At 43.3% G+C, this 16,038-nt stretch overlaps 1 protein-coding gene across 2 annotated transcripts in view; it reads right to left on the bottom strand.

Moving 5' to 3' along the window:
• The window catches only part of UTRN (utrophin), a 394,556-nt gene extending 378,783 nt beyond the window's left edge, over positions 1-15,773 (bottom strand). For both annotated transcript variants that reach the window (XM_050894491.1, XM_050894492.1), the window contains exon 1: positions 15,630-15,773. In XM_050894491.1, the coding sequence (XP_050750448.1) occupies positions 15,630-15,708 (79 nt within the window). In that variant the 5' untranslated portion in view covers positions 15,709-15,773. The remainder of the gene's footprint in view (positions 1-15,629) is intronic.
• Positions 15,774-16,038: the final 265 nt, after the last annotated feature.

The following is a 16,038-nucleotide window of genomic DNA, read 5'->3' as shown; positions in this document are numbered from 1 at the left end:
TTGTACCGTAGATGAGAGTTGAGCCCCAAATGTCTACAGCCTCTTTACATTTTTTCTGGCAGCACAAGAGGTTCTTAATAGGATAGCGAGTTAAGGTCCTTTTTGAGTGCTGGAAGCGTATGAAAGGAGCCTTATTGCAAATGAGAATACCAGGCAGACATAATATCTTATGAGGAACAAAAACCCTTTTTCCTGCCTTGTGTCCTCAAATCACTAGGAAGAGAAAAACAATTGTGTGCATTTTGGTATAAAGGGGAAAAAAGTGTCAGTTTAGTGCATATAAGGACCCAAATCCATGAGACTACAGACTTTTCAAACTGTAAGAAACAAGTATAAAGAGTTACAATTCATTTCACAATTTCTCTCCTCCTTCCCATACCCACACAAATTATGCAGAATACTTTCATAATCAGGTTGCACTAGTCCTAGGCCACATAAATTTTTGTTTCAGATGACCACATTAGCATCTTTCAACAGTGCAGTACATCAGGAGAACTCATGTTCTTTAACTCCTTCCTTCCTTCCCCAGGCAGCAAAATGTAATGAAAATTACATTCTCATTTCTTTTTATTATATGAGGACACAAGTATAAGTTAAAGCCAGAGACTGCAGGGCCAAAATAAGAAGCTATAACAAAAGGTAGCAAGAACTAGCATGGAAAATAAATAAATCAGCAAAACATTTCTAAGCAGTCTTCGTTTCTCTCAGTCAATTTATCTGAATATTATATAGACAGAGTCCTTTTTCACCACCTGGCTAATGGTTTCTGCTCCATCCCAGCTCCCCCTGCCCAACAGCAGCAGGGCAGTGCTGTGGAAGAAAGCATGCATCAGGACTTCCAAGGCAAAAATCGGCAGCAAATTCCAAGCTTTCATTTTTTCTGCCCAAATCACACTAGAACCAAAACCTCCATCCAAGTACATTACCCAACGTGAATTACTTTTTCCTAGCCAGCTGCAGTGGCGAGATTTGCAGTGGATCCTATTTTCTCCAAAGGCTGTTCAACAGATTTGGACTAGTTCAGAGAGGACTTCACTGCCAACCACAGACTTAATCCTGAAACTAAGTTTAATCACCTTTAAGGTGATTTTAATCCTTTAAGGATGAATACATGTCATGGTTTAACCCCAGTCAGCAGCCAAGCACCACACAGACGCTCCCTCGCTCCCCGTCCCCCTCCCCCTGCTCCCGGTGGGATGGGGAGGAGAATCGGGAAAGCAGGCAGAACTCGTGGGTTAAGAACAGTTTAATAACTGAAGTAAAATATAAAATTAACAATAATAATAATAATGAAATATAATAATACTAATACTACTAATAATAATAGTAATGAAAAGGAATATAACAAAAAAGGGGGGGAAAGGAAAAAAAAAAACCAGTGATGCACAATGCAATTGCTCACCACCCACTGACCGATGCCAGAGCCGCGATCCACGCCTCCCGGCCAACTCCCCCCAGTTTATATACTGGAAGTTTGGGGACCAAACCCGCGACCTTTTTGCGTTATTAGCACCACGCTCTAACCAACTGAGCTAACCACTGGGCATGACGTTCCATGGTATGGAATATCCCTTTGGCTAGTTCAGGTCAGCTGCCCTGGCCGTGCTCCCTCCCAGCTTCTTGCACACCTGCTTGCTGGCAGAGCATGGGAAACTGAAAAGTCCTTGGCTTAGGACAAGAGCTACTTAGCAACAACTGAAACATCAGAGTGTTATCAACATCATTCTCACACTAAATCCAAAACACAGCACTGTACCAGCTACTAAGAAGAGAGTTAACTCTGTCCAGTTGTCCTGTACCAGCCAAAACCAGGACAATACAACAGCCCAAGACCTCTTCAACATCGTATTGGAAAGAGACAGAGAGTAAAAGCAAATTTGACATGCCTACAACAGGTCAGAGTTTCTGGGACCCTTCACTGCTCTCACACCAGTTTTCTCAGTGCTAAAGGCACCCCACCCAGTTAATAGACAAAGAAACCACTACATCACGTGATATTTTGCCCAGAACACCACAAATACAATGATGTTGAATTATGTTCTCTATTCATAAAGCCACAAACTATGGGATCCACCAGGTATTATGTGCTCCTCTTCCTCTTCTACTCCAGTTCCTGTTGAAGAAAATTTGTTCTGCCTCGGAAGGGGGTATTACATGCTAGAGTGATCCCTGACCTAACCCAGTAACCCCTAATTTAGGTGTAGCATCAAGTGAACCAGTGAGAGACAGTTTCAAGAGCAACATTAAAGTAGCTGCAAGAAGCAGGAGCTACTGGAATGTGAAAGTGCCCTGGAGCAGAAGTACCACACTCACATTCCTCTGCGGGGCAGGTACCTTCCTCAGCAGCACTTACTGACACAACACACATCACATATGATTCCTGTGGGGATTTAAGAGCCCCAAATGACAGCAACCTCACCCAGGAAGTCACCAAGAATCAAACCTCGACTGCGCCAACCACAGCATGCCACATCATTCACTTCATGTGATTGACTACACCATATAAATGAATGCAAAGCAGAGATCATAAAGCTAGGAGGCACTGGACCAGGATAACCCTGCATAATGCCACTACGAGCACACTTGCCACCTCAACTCCAGATGCCAGAGTACCATCATGCCCGAGCTAACACGCTCTGTACCGTGCATACCCTGTATCAGAGCTCAGCACCCACTGATAGCACCAGGCAAAATGAGGAAACAGCTCCCCAAACATATCCCCTGCATTTCCTCCAGGCAAACATGGACTCAATTTCTTGTCAAAAGGATCCATCGTTATCTATGTGGTGACGTGATTCCCCTCTGTATACAGGCCTAAGCTCCCCTTCTTTCTAAGTATCTCAATTATTTGGACTCTGACACCAACATAAATTTCAGGATCATCATCTCATCTTGGGTAAACAACTACAGCAACGAAATCCCTCTTTTTCCTGCAGTGGGTTTTTGTTCAAAAAATTTATCAGAACTGTCCCTGTGCACAGGCCAGCCCAGCTTGCAATACAATGGCTGTTTATCATGATAACACTATGTTCTTGCAACCATCAACAGGGGTGGTGGCCGGATGGTTGCTAATATCAGCAACAGAAGGGTTCGTTTTCATTGTTTTATTTTGGGAAGGAGAAGGAGAGCAATGCTCCTTTTCTCTAGCTCTTGATTAATGACCTTACAACGTCTTCCTCTGGGAAAAATATCAAGGCTCACTGCAAGTCTGCTCTACAGCTTAGATGAGCATCTTTCAGCACCAAGTTTTGGTACTGATGCCTCAGCGTCAGCTTCAGCAGATGGACAAGCTTCTTAACTCCTTTTTTTGGCCTTCAGCCTTGGACATGATCATCAAGCAGTACATCTCTAGTGCAGAAATGCATGCAAATGCTCTCTCCCTCGAACGTGTTGGGGTTTGCCTGACTTATTAAGAAATGCTCTCAATGCTCTCTGGCCCCTCACACTCTTCCCAGCACATGTTCTCTCTGTGCGATACGTCAGGACCAGGCCACATCTTCCCCTACACTGTGTCCCAGTGCTTAGGGTAATGGTCAGTGGTTTGAACCCTTTGAAAATTTGAACTGGCATTTCAAGAGTGACAAGTCAGCATGAGGGCTCTAATTAAGAAGCAATTACAGGAAAGATGGGCACCGCCCCAAGTCCCTCTCCCCCCCACCACCCCTCAATGACTGTGTTTTGGAAAAAGCGACCCCTGCACGTTTTTCCAATGTGCTTGACTGCCAAGGCCCCGGGCACAGCAGGGGAACAGGGCGCTGCATGGGCTTCAGGTGGCACGGAGGCCTAGCGGCTCCCTCCAGCCACGCAATGTTTCTGTACCAGCACTCTCGCAAACTGCTCAGCAACTTCAGCGGCAAGCTGTAACTGTTCCATTAAGTTTTGAGGAAGATAACTAAGGTTTCTTCCCCTACCCAACTGCTCTGGTAGCACCAAGCCCTTGAGTTTCTCATCAGTAGTTACTGCCCTCAGCTGACTTTCCACTAAGTCTTCTCTGTACAAATATTCATATAGGTATCTCTGCAAACAGCCCTGTCTTCACCAGAGTTATCTTCTGTGAAGATGATCTAGAGCAGCAGCTAAATCATCGAGGAATGCTTTTTTCCCTCCCTGCAAATGCCTGCCAGGCCAGGGAGGTGAAGCCAGGGAGGCAACAGAGTTGAGCAGGAAAAAGGTATTATGACATTTTCCACCTGTTTCACTAGATTTTTAGACTGCCTCAAACTGCCTTCTGTTCACAGCACAGAGGAGATGCTGCCTGAAAAACAGGAGCATGGGGGTCCCCAGGTGTCAGCACACGGCCCCACCACACACCAGGGCATGTCCCAGGGCAGTGGGAGCCAGCACTGCCACATTCGTCCTTCCACCCTTCCCTCATACCGGGATGACAGCAGGAGGAAAAAGCCTCTCCAGCAATTTTGCTCTCCCCCCCCCCCCCCCCCCCCACGCTGTGCAGCACACACTGAGGCAGTCACTGCAGTCTTCCTCCAACTGGAAGAAAAACCATGAAGCTGAACAAGGTAGAGAAAGAACAGATTGCACACGCACACACACACACACACAAAAAAAAAAGAGAGCAACTGCTGGGAAGAACGGAAGTATGTTTTTCAAAAAGCAAGGTTTGGGGCTTTTTAGTTTATTTTGAGTAATTATTTTTAACTGCATATCATGTTCAAAAATTATCTGCATACTTGGAATTGAACAGGACATCTATTTTTAAATATTATTCAGTCAGTCACAAGTCATCCCCAGAGACAAGACAAATGATGATAAATCAATGCCACAAACAATTACAAAGTCATCCTGGCTGTAAATTAGCCTGGTTGGCCATTTTATATTATCATCATGTTTTACATGAATCTCTAGTTTGTACGTGCCATGACACCTTTCCTGTGTAAAACAGACTACATCTCATCAGACTCAAGATCCCACATTTTAACTCCAGTTACTCCAAAGCATCTTTCAACCCCAAATTCTGCCAGCCCAACCGGGCGTATACAGCGAGGCAAGTTTATACGCTCAGGCAGAGAGCAGGCTATCATATTTTATGTTTATAACATTGAGGCTCAAATTGACAAGTATAAATATCCCAGTCTCACAACTGATAGTAGACCAGCATTAGTGCTAACAGGAGATGGATGAGCAGAGAGTTTGCTTCTGTCCAGTACACGCTCTTCCAGTTTGGTCCTTGTATTCTGGGGACTGCTTGGTTGATACTGCGTGACACATGAAAACGGCACTTGTTACCACCGAGACTGTCCCACTTGATGCCTCAGACAGGCCAGACCACGGGACCTCACCTTCCCCACTGCGCTCCTGGCATTAATGTCACTGTTTCTCCAAGGGGGAATATGACTCCCAAACTAGCAATCAAGGGGTGATCAACCCCCAAAAGCAACCTGTTTCGTGAGACCAGCTACTGTTCTTTCCTCCCATTGCACCCCCTCACTTAAGGGAAGCAAAAATGTTTAAGTGAATGCAATTTCCTTTCTTTACAGATATGGTACCCTACAACACGCAAAGAGCTCTGTCATACTACAACCGTGTTGTGTGCCTCGCTCAAAATTAACTGATTTTAATTAACTAAAAACCAGAGAGAATTTGGGTATTTTCAGTTAGGAGGAGTTCCTTCAATAGGAAGACTTTTTTCTTTGGTTGGTTTTTTTAGTCAAAAAAGGTGGGTTCTGTCTCTGCATTTTCTTCATGGAGACGAACACACTCAATACTGTTAGTCACTATGTAAGCAAAGTAACTACTATCCTTAAACAACGATGAAATATTTAACACTGCCTGCTGAGAAGAGGAGGTTATTACCATATAGTGACAGAAAACCCACTCCAGCAGATTACAGGTAGAGGAGAAGGCCTCAAAGAAGTCAGGAAATTCTCAGCTTGGAAAGATTTGGAAAGACAAATAGCCTTCGTGACCTAGTACAAAAATTATTTCCCCTCTTAAAACAAAGATGAACAACAAAATACAATTTACATGGAATTCATTAACTTCAAGTTTCCTAAGTTGTAGGAACCACTTCATTACAGGCTAAATGAAAACCTTTCTAAACAGCTGCTTTAGATAAAAAAACACCTAAAATTTGGTTCTTCTCAGGTCCATGCCTCACTTCTCTATAGGAGGGTCTACATAAAGACCCCGAGAAGTCAGTCCTGAGACCTCATAGCAGGTTCTCATGCTCCCTCCTGCCACATACACATGGATGTGTAAGAAAGATGTAGACAGTGCCTTCATCCTTTTGGCATAAAAAGGCATTTTTCCAAACTCTGAAGAGTTGTCATTCAAAGAGAGGCTCTGCTGGAGGACTGAGAAGTAACAGACACCACCGCAGCTGATGCGGCAGTCACTCCTCCCCTGCATCTCAACAGCTCTATAAAGTCTCAACTGATCTAGTTTTCTTTGGATCAGAAAGGACCAAGAAAAGCATCTACGTGGAAAAATGCTGCAAACTGATGCCATCAGTTTCCCAATACCCATAAATAGAAGAAAAAAAGTTTCCCAGTAGTGGTATGATGCACCTGGGCATTTGAAGCTTCTTGCTAGAGCTGGAGTATATTTGCTAAAACTGCACCTCTAGTCAACGTTTTTTATGCGTTTCTCTTCACCAGGGAGGAAGAGAAGAGGGAAATAGGGATCTGGTGAGGCAGCAGTGCAGAACATCAGGTGAGGAGCCTGGCATCTAGAGACTCTGTAAAGCACCTCACTAAAATGACAGATATCAGAGACAGCTTTCAATCTCCTTCCCTTTAATACTGTTTTTCATGTAATCAAGAAGGAACTTTCTGTTAACATTCAGAGGGCAAATGATGAACTTGAATTGTGTTTCAATAGCCTTCAAACCTCCTCCTCCCCCCCCCCCCCCCCCCCGAGTGATACGACATTTGTGACAATGGGCACAACCCCGTTTGAACTCTTCCTTCCTCTTTCTTCTGTTCAATTTTGGCCATGCTGGTTGTGCACTTCAGTATAAAACTCACTTCCACATTAATACAACAGTCAACGTTTGACTTATCCTATCAGGATAGCAACAAAATCTTCCAAAAGCATGTTTCATGGCTTTAATAAATTCTCAAACATCCAGTGAAAACAGAACAGTGGTTGGGGGGGGGGGGGAGAGTGTTTAAAAGTGTCCTTTTGTCCTGAACTATCTCAATATTCAAACAATAATGCTCAAGTTGGGGGCAAGGGGAGGAAAAAAAAAAGCCTCTCCTGAGGCACCCAGGCAACAGAGACAGGAGTACGTAGAGTCCCAAAGATGCAATAGGGCTCATGGTCCACAGCCTGTTAGGAATCTGCAGCAGCCTGGAGCGTTTTCTCCCAACCTCGGTGTGCCAGGGAGAAACGGCATCCTCGCTCGCAAGTACCAGGGCACTATACGAGTCTGACACACGAGTCTGACACTCCACCAGACAGATTATTCCTCTGCACAGATCATGAAGTGTGTAAATGTATTTTTTGAGTATAAAGACCCGAGCAAATACTTCACATCTGTACTGTGATGTTTAATAACTCTCCAATTAAACTTAATAAACTCTATTCTGAACAAACGGTGTGTTAAATTAGCTAAAAATTGATTTAATTTTTTTTTTAAAAGCTCAGCAAATCAAACCAGCAAGCTCTAAATTGCGCAGTATAGCCAGGTCCAAGAGAAAAATTCCTGAGCACAAAGGAAAAGCATTCAGAGCAGAAAGATTACACATCACTATCCCAGAGAGCAAAACTATATTCAGAAGGACACTACTAGACTTTCAACTTCCACAAAGTCTTTTCTCAAGAAAAAGGCATGGCGTTAACACAATATGTTCCCGTGAATTTCCACAAGAAGCCTCATCCAAGAACAAGATGTACATGTAGAAACCAGAAAGAGAGAGCAATGAACTCTCTCTGGAAGTGATTTATGCTGACCATAGCTGTTGTTCATTATTAAGTTATAACAGAAGTAAAAGCCTAGAAAGAGGGAATAGAAAGGCCTTTGTCTGTTAGCATTTAAATACTACTTACTTTATTCTCTTCTTTTAATATAGTCATATTTTATAATATAACTATTAAAATAACATAGAAACCAAAAGGCTTCACTCTGTTCCCAGCATGCTCCCGTAAAATGTTCAAATAAATCTCCTCCATTTGTTATTCATGCACAGACTACTCTTCTTTGCTCATCCAGGATAGCGTGGTAAATTAATAACAATAAAAAAAGCTAGCAAAACATTTCAGAACTTATCCATCACACCACTCTTCCCTGATCAATAATTTGTAACAGAATATTTTAGGAGCATATTCCACCTTTGGTCCTCTGCCATGATCTAAATTAGGAGGGGAGCAAAAACCACATTTGATGCTAGGCAATAAAAGCAGAGTACAAAGGAACTAAAGTTATTTGTGGAATGAATTACATAGACCCACCAAAGCATGTTCTTTCATGGCTTAAGTGCATGTTTCTCCACAGCTAAATGCATAAGCCAGTGACTGTCCTTACATGTATGTCTAATTCCTCTACAAAATCTCCCAGAGTTTTTGGATGGTGGGTTCTCCTGGTTTTCCACAAGGAGAGGCGAAAAGGTGTTGAAGTCCAGAACGGACCTTCATCAGCAATAATTTCTGGCTGAAAAGTATTGCTGCACGCTCCCTATATTGATCAGCAAAATAACTTTAAGAATACATACCTAATCTCTGTCATGTAGCCATACCCTTTCCTACCAGCATGTATCCAGTGTTTTTGAGACAGAAGTTGGTCTTTTACCAAAACACACAGTCACCCTATCTCCCACCAGCTAAAGACTCAGCAGCTCTTCACCACTTCTTCCACACCCAGCAGGAGACCCCCATGCCTGAAAAGGTGCTAGGCTGCTAGAGAATGCTTCCCCAGCACAGGAGCTGCCTTATTACAAGGGAAACTACCGGTGAAGCTAGGCAATGCTCAAGTTATTCCTCTCCAGCATCTCAACATGTTTACTGCATCTGTCCCATGCACTCAACAGATTAATGAATATCCAAAAATGCAAATTATTAAAGAGTGAACACGTTTCTAAGCATAAGAAATCTTCACAAGAAGGTCACTGCCACGGTTGTAGATGTGTCCCCATTGATAACCAGCCTCTCCTGCACCGCTGCAGCTTGCATCCAGAGCTCGTCAGACAGTCAGAGAGAAGATGCAGCCCATAACACACCCAGACAGACTCAACCCTGCCCTCGGCAGAAGGAACTGCAACTGCCCGCACCCTCCCCGTTACGGCTGACCATCTTCCAGCAGCCTCCCCACTGACAACCAGCGCCCAGCCCGGCCCCAGCCTCCGCAGGCACCATCCGCAGCCATGTCAGAGTCTCCGGGCTGCTCGGACGTGCACCTGGAGTCACGGCCAGTGACTCTGTACCAGCCCCAACCTGCTGGTCCCACAGATAAGTGACTATAAAATAGAACTGCAAGTGTTTGTATTTCCGTTCAATTCTTCTTTTTTTTTTTTTTTGTTCCACACAGGGCTGAGCCCAACTCAGGTCCAATAATCAAAGTAAGTTTTTCTTGTTACTCTCTCCAAAGGCAGTATCAGGTAGTATGGATGTCCTGTCAAAGAAAAGGCCCAAAGACATTATATCCTAATAAATAAATAAATGGCAGTTTCTGTCTCCTCCTTCTTGATGGCAGATGTTTCGCTGACTTTGCAGCTGTGTATATTTACAAGTCAGTAGCTTCTTGCCTCATTCCCAAAACTATGGCTTGCAACAGAGCGATATCATTGTCTTCTGTCAAACCCACAGATGCCAGAGGGCTCTTCTATTTCCTTAGCCTGTTATATTTGTTGCTACCTTTAAAATGCTCAGCTTTCTTCTGAGAATATACTGTCACTTTCTGAAATTACAGCTCAGCTTGCTTCCCCATTTCATTCCAGAAACACACTGGGGGAGGGGAGGACGACATAAAACAGACTTCTGACAAAGTACGGAGCACTAAAACTTATTCTTTCATCAACACAAAAGTCAGACAACGCAACTCCTCCCTCTCACCTCACAATGTTTAAACCCTGTTATTCATTCTTCAGACTGCTATTAAGGCATCCAAATAAATGCCGTTCTCCCCAACTTTGTGCTAGGAGCATCTCAGCTGCCAGGATGGGTGGGAACAGCTGCACTCTCCTAATCGTGCATTTTCCTTTGAAGGAGGGATACCGTACAACACATGAAAAGCAGATCATGCGGGCTCTGAGCACACCAATCCATGCTGGTACCTGGCAGCAGAGCAGCTATACTGTCCTGAAACAACATGAGTTCATCTCAAGCCCACATGCTCTTCCCCTTGCCCTTCCATACGTACACTGAGTTAGCTATTCCAGTCCGCCTCCCCACTTACTTGCATTCAAAAGATGTTAATAACAATACTGCCCAACTCTTCCCTGCCCACAAGAGTCAACCCCAACACGCACACCACGGACAACTGATTCTGCTAGGCGGAATAGTCAAGGCAAGGAGGAAAATTAGGAGCAGTTGCTGAGAGGTTAAGACAGCACAGCTAATTCTTTGCTAAGCCACCCAATGCTGTGAACTTTGAGAATTTCTTTGCACACGAAAATATTTTCATGATCCTGTATGGGAGTCTTCCTTCTTCCCCCAGACCTGAGGGCCGAGGGGAGAATGGGGGACAGAGCCTCAAAGAGTGCTGGGGGAGGTGGAGCCAGGAACTCCACATTGCTCCTGGTCTGCCCCTCACCTAGGCACCCCTTCTCCATGGGATCCTCATCAGTGGGGGGTCCCACACCACCAGCAGCTGCCTCTCCCCACCCCAACTTTTAGACCTCTTTAGAAACCCTCAACACCCTACACACAGTGCCTCACATAGCAGCTCTCGCCCAGGGTTATGTCTTCATTTCCTGGCAGAGCACGCGCAAATCAAAAGGCTGCTTTTATGGTTCGGGGTTTTTTTTTTCTCCCCGAGGAGCCTCAATTGCTATTCCAAGGCAAAGTCGTGCTTCAAACACATGGAGCAGCATATGTTATTTCTTCACCTACCAATCAAGAGACTAGAAGAAACCAGCCTGGTACTTATATATCTGCCATTTCATAAATGCTAGGCAATACCCTAGAACTGTCTTCATTGCAGCATCCAATCTGTCCCCAGCAGACAGCCCCAGAAAAGGAGGCAATACAAACAACGGAAAGGAGCCAGGCTCCCACAACCTAAAGGTTTAGTTTTGAAAAATGGTCATTTTAGTGGCTAGAAATAAGGAGCAGTAAATTTGTCGCTTGTCTTTTAACACCTTGTCCACACACGCTCTACACAAACATCCCTGAAGAGTTCACACAGTGAAAAACCAGCTACGCCAACTCCGCGCCCACTTGACAGAATCCTAAGGGTCTGCCTGCAACTATAACGACTCCTGGCCATTTCACATTGAGGGAGCCAACACGACAAACGAGAAGTGGCACGTTTGCCCCGTAGCAATCTGGCGGCAAGAGGCACGACCGAAGGAACTGGTTCCAAAGGCAACATGTGGCACTGCAGGGCAGGGAGATCCCGGAGCAAGGGGGCTGCTGGTCAAGTAAGCATTGCTTCATGGGGACAGACAGACAACAGCAGCAGTTCTCAGAACAAGCCTTGCCCAAGAACCCCCCAAAAAAGTTACAATTTCTCAAAGCAGTCTTTCAGTCTTTAATGTAATTAATGTCTTTAATGTAATTAAAAATGAAAGGTAGATGAAGAGAATTAAGTTCCCCTCAATTTAGACAGGAACTCATATCTTAAAATGCACCAGAGGCATAGAGTAATCTTCCAGAAATGTTTTTCCTGTCACGTCTTACTGTTTAATTATATATTACCATTCCAAGCTACCATGACAGATTTTAAGTGAGTTTGTCTTTTTTCCATAATTAATCATAGCAAAGGCTCATCTGTTCTTCAAGCCTGGTGATGACAGCACTGTGTTCACCACTGTAAGGCAATCATCCCACAGCATTCCTTCCTGAAAGCTATTGCAAAGAGAAAAGCTCACCTATCTGCACAAGATGCCTTTCAAAGATATAAATCAGCTCCATATACATTACTTCATACTACAGGGAAGTAAAAAAGGGAAAACTGCTTTTCCATAGCAAGCAATCATACAGACACACAGGCATAGCACAGGCTAATAATGCTAAATAAATGCTAATTATAAATATATAAACCCAACATAATCATCGAGGAACAAGTACCCTACCCCTTAAACATCAGGCACTCAGAGCCATCAGCATCCACCACTGGTGCAGGAGGAAAGGAGGCAAAAAGACGCTTGGTTATTCTGCAAACATAAGGCAGCCTCCCTTATAATTACCATAGCCAACAGTTATTTTAAAGGCAGCTTTGGTCACCATCATATTCTATTCTAAGTGCAGAAGATGTGTCTTCAAAAATAACTTGTAGCTACATGTAGATTAGTGCTAACAAACTATCTAATCAAAAAAGAGCCACATTTAAACCAGAAAATAATAAGTGCTAATTGGACAACAGAAAGAAGTCCGTCTTACTTTTTTTAGTATCACAAGTCACAAAAGTGAGATTACTTGGGGAAAAAAAAACAAACCAAAACAACTCTTTTGCTTTGGAAAATCAAGCATTTATCACTTACAACAGCTACAGCATCTAGCACGTTCATAGAAAGTTTTCTTGCTGACTGCTGAAGGAGAAAGTATTTCCAACATAATCAATAACAGGGATCTCCATTCAAAGTGTTTTATCCTTCACCCTCTCTGTTTGAACTCCCCAAAGGATTAATTAGATACTTGCAAAATTACTTTTTCCCATCTGTGAAATCTTGTGACACACACACTTTTTTTTTCCCCCACAAGCAACAAACAGAAATCCAATCCGCTGTTAATTGATTTTGATTGCTCTATAGAAAAATTACGGTTTTCTGCAGTTCTCCTATATCCTTCACATGGTAATTGGGAAGCTACCAGCATACAAGTCATTAAGAAAAAAATTACATAGCTTGTTCTGCTCATAAAAACAGGCATAGATGGGCACCACACAACCCTGAGCAGCCATAAAGCTTCGTGTGTCTTATTACAGTCTCATAAGAGTAACTTTAGATCAAAGCTCAAGTTTTCAATAACCAATCATGGTATTAACAGTGCCACCCTTATGGCTTTCTAGCTGCTTCCCAGTTTTCCAAAGCAAGGTAACTAAAGCAGCAGTGACAACAAAAAAGACAATATATTCAGTTTGACAGGCTGCTAAAGACTAACGTTTACATTTGTATCCAAATATTTAGAAACATTTTTACTAGTACCACTCTTTGTTAAGGCCTGACCTCTGAAAGATTCTGGCATTCCAAATGATAATTTTCTTCCAAGTTGTAACAAAATCTAAGATTTAGCCATGTATCTTAACCATCACTTTTAGAAGATGAATGTTTTTAAATAAGCACGATATCCTGACAGCTTGGTGATCTGTTCCAAACAGACGAAGAAAAACATGTGAACAAAGACAGACAGACAATTGCCCAGGAGAGCACAGGGAGAGAGAGAAAGTGACACAGTCACTGATCTTTATACAGGACATTATACCTCTCTCTCCTTTTATTTACAAGAATAGAGTCAACTGTTTTCAGTGTTCTTATTTAAAAATGCATAGGAATAATATGCACTCAAAAATATTACGACATATTAAATCACTTAACTAGAAGTGGGGGTTGTATTTTATTTATTAAGAGTGAAAATATTAAATGCATATTTGCATGCTGTCTCTAATCAAAGTGTTAGATTTCCCATATCACAGGTGATGAACCTACAGAGTAGCAGGAAACAGAATAACAGCCCATTTTCTATGACAAAAGAAAGTGGAGATCCTAAACCTTGTCTGATTCTGCTCTCTGTAGCCTCAAAACCCAAAAAGACCCCTAGCTACCCCAAGTATTAGTAAGTTATAAGGTAACACTTCTACTGTACTCCAGTCACTTACACTGTGAAGAACATCCCGTGCCGGAGAAAACTTCCCAGCAAAAAAACAACTCAGTTTTCCTTTCTAAGTATCAAAATTAGCATTCTCTTTTCCAGATATCTAGGAAAAATGGAAGCATAGTTTATAATATTTTTTCCCCAGCCCTGACAACTAGCCTTTAATTTGCTGCCATCTGTACTTCAGGAAACTTCAGCCCTTTCATTAGGAAATCCCTCCCACAGGTTTACTTGTAGGGAATGGTTCAGATCTGAGCTATGTACTACAGTAATTAACTTGAAGAAATCACACATCCAGATCCAAACCAGTGTATTATTTAGAAAAGAGGAATTATTTAAGATCAATCTTCACTCGCTATTTTTAATTTAATGCACAAGTCTTTTAGCCTTGTATTATAATATACATCATTTTCTCATTAACAGAGAATAAGAAAGTTAAAGCAGTTGTAACAGGAGATTTACAATTGTCTGCCCTAACCAAAACAACAGAACTTACTGTACAATTTGTTCATCCAAGGAAAACCTCAAATACAGCCATGTTTCCTCAGACATCCTATAAAACTGTAGTACTTGCATACATACATGCATACAAACTGCCTGCAAGCCAACCCCAAACTCAAAGCCCTTAGAGGTGCTGACTACACGCTTATAATCAAATAAAGTTATGTCCAGAGCTTTCAAAATAACAGCAGAAAATGTAAACCAGCTCTACAGAATTCGAGATGGAAAACGGCAAGCATTTCTGTTTCATCAACTGCACCTCCAGAAGTTAAGAGGAAGATTGCCTCAGAAAAAGGAGGTCTAAGAAACAAACTATTCAAACACCAATTGGATCCAGATTCAAACCCGCATCCAACATAATCTGACATATCAAATCACCATCAACCGAAGAGCTACAGTTTTTAGTGTATGGAACATTTAAAAAACACAGTTAGGTTTCAGATATCGAAGGAAAATCTTTTGACAACAGGAGCATTTTGCATTTAAGAGAGAAAAGAGAGCCTTTGAGGCTAAAGAAGCGAGCATCCAGCCCCTAGATGTAGCACAAATTTCTATCAAGGTTTAAACAACTAACTTCTGCCCCTCCAAAGCCTCCGCTCTACCCCTGCTAAAAAGAGGGTACCTCCTTACCCACCCCAGCATCCGTCAGAGCCTCAGAAGACTCAAACATACAACAACCAAAAAAACCCCATGTTTTTCCAACCACCTTCAGATCTGTTACATGAATGTTTTGCTAAAGGAAATGCCTGAGCGAGTGGCCTTAGACAACTGTTTTACATTAAGGAGGAAGCACATTAATTTATTGCACGAGTACTACCACAATGCACTTTTAGGAGGTACAGTATTGCGGCCACAGTTGCCATTTTCAGTGTCTGAGAATAAACACAAAAGCTGCCAACAGTGGGTTGCATAAGAGCACTTTAAGCACATGGTTATTTACAAAAGCAGAGGTAATTATAATGCAGGAGGCGGATCCCAAACAAACAGACTTGACTAACACTGTCGAAAAAAACCCCAGGGATCTACAATTACTATTACTTAATTGTAGGACAGCTGCACGAACAGCCTCAGTCGCTCACTGCACTACCAATATACGGCCCAAAAAACAGTTGGAAAAACGTGCCATTTAAAAATGGAAGCTGATGTCAGAAGCTACGCATAGAGGAGAAAACAGGAAAACGCCCTTTCTCTCAGCAGCTTACCTGATCTGGACTTAATGATGTCGCTGAACTCGCTGTGTCCCCCAGCAGGTCCTTCCTCCTGGTCGGAAACGCAGGCCATGCTCGCAGGCTGGGGAACACCACGGGCGCAGACTAAATCCGTCGGGAGAGGGTTCCCATGGAGGGCCCCGGCTCAGCACCAGCACCTACAGCGCAGGACCAGGAGCAGAGAGGCACCGTAACTCCACGGGCTGCACCAGGCGTGACTCCGCACGGGAAGCACAGCCCGGGACCGATGCTTGCTGGCCATGCCCACATGTGGTGGGGCGGCCGGCCAGCCACTCGCTGTGCCCCTGCCAAGGGACACTTTATGGGATTTACAAAGTGAGACGACACAGAGGGGTGCTGCTGGCTAGTTTAATCCCTAGCCACGAAAGTGAAGCTTCAGCTA

Source organism: Gymnogyps californianus, chromosome 3 (genome assembly GCF_018139145.2).
Source record: "Gymnogyps californianus isolate 813 chromosome 3, ASM1813914v2, whole genome shotgun sequence".
Taxonomy (NCBI): Eukaryota; Metazoa; Chordata; class Aves; order Accipitriformes; family Cathartidae; genus Gymnogyps; species Gymnogyps californianus.
The sequence above is the reverse complement of the archived record's forward strand: the minus strand, read 5'-3'. Positions and strand labels throughout refer to the sequence as shown.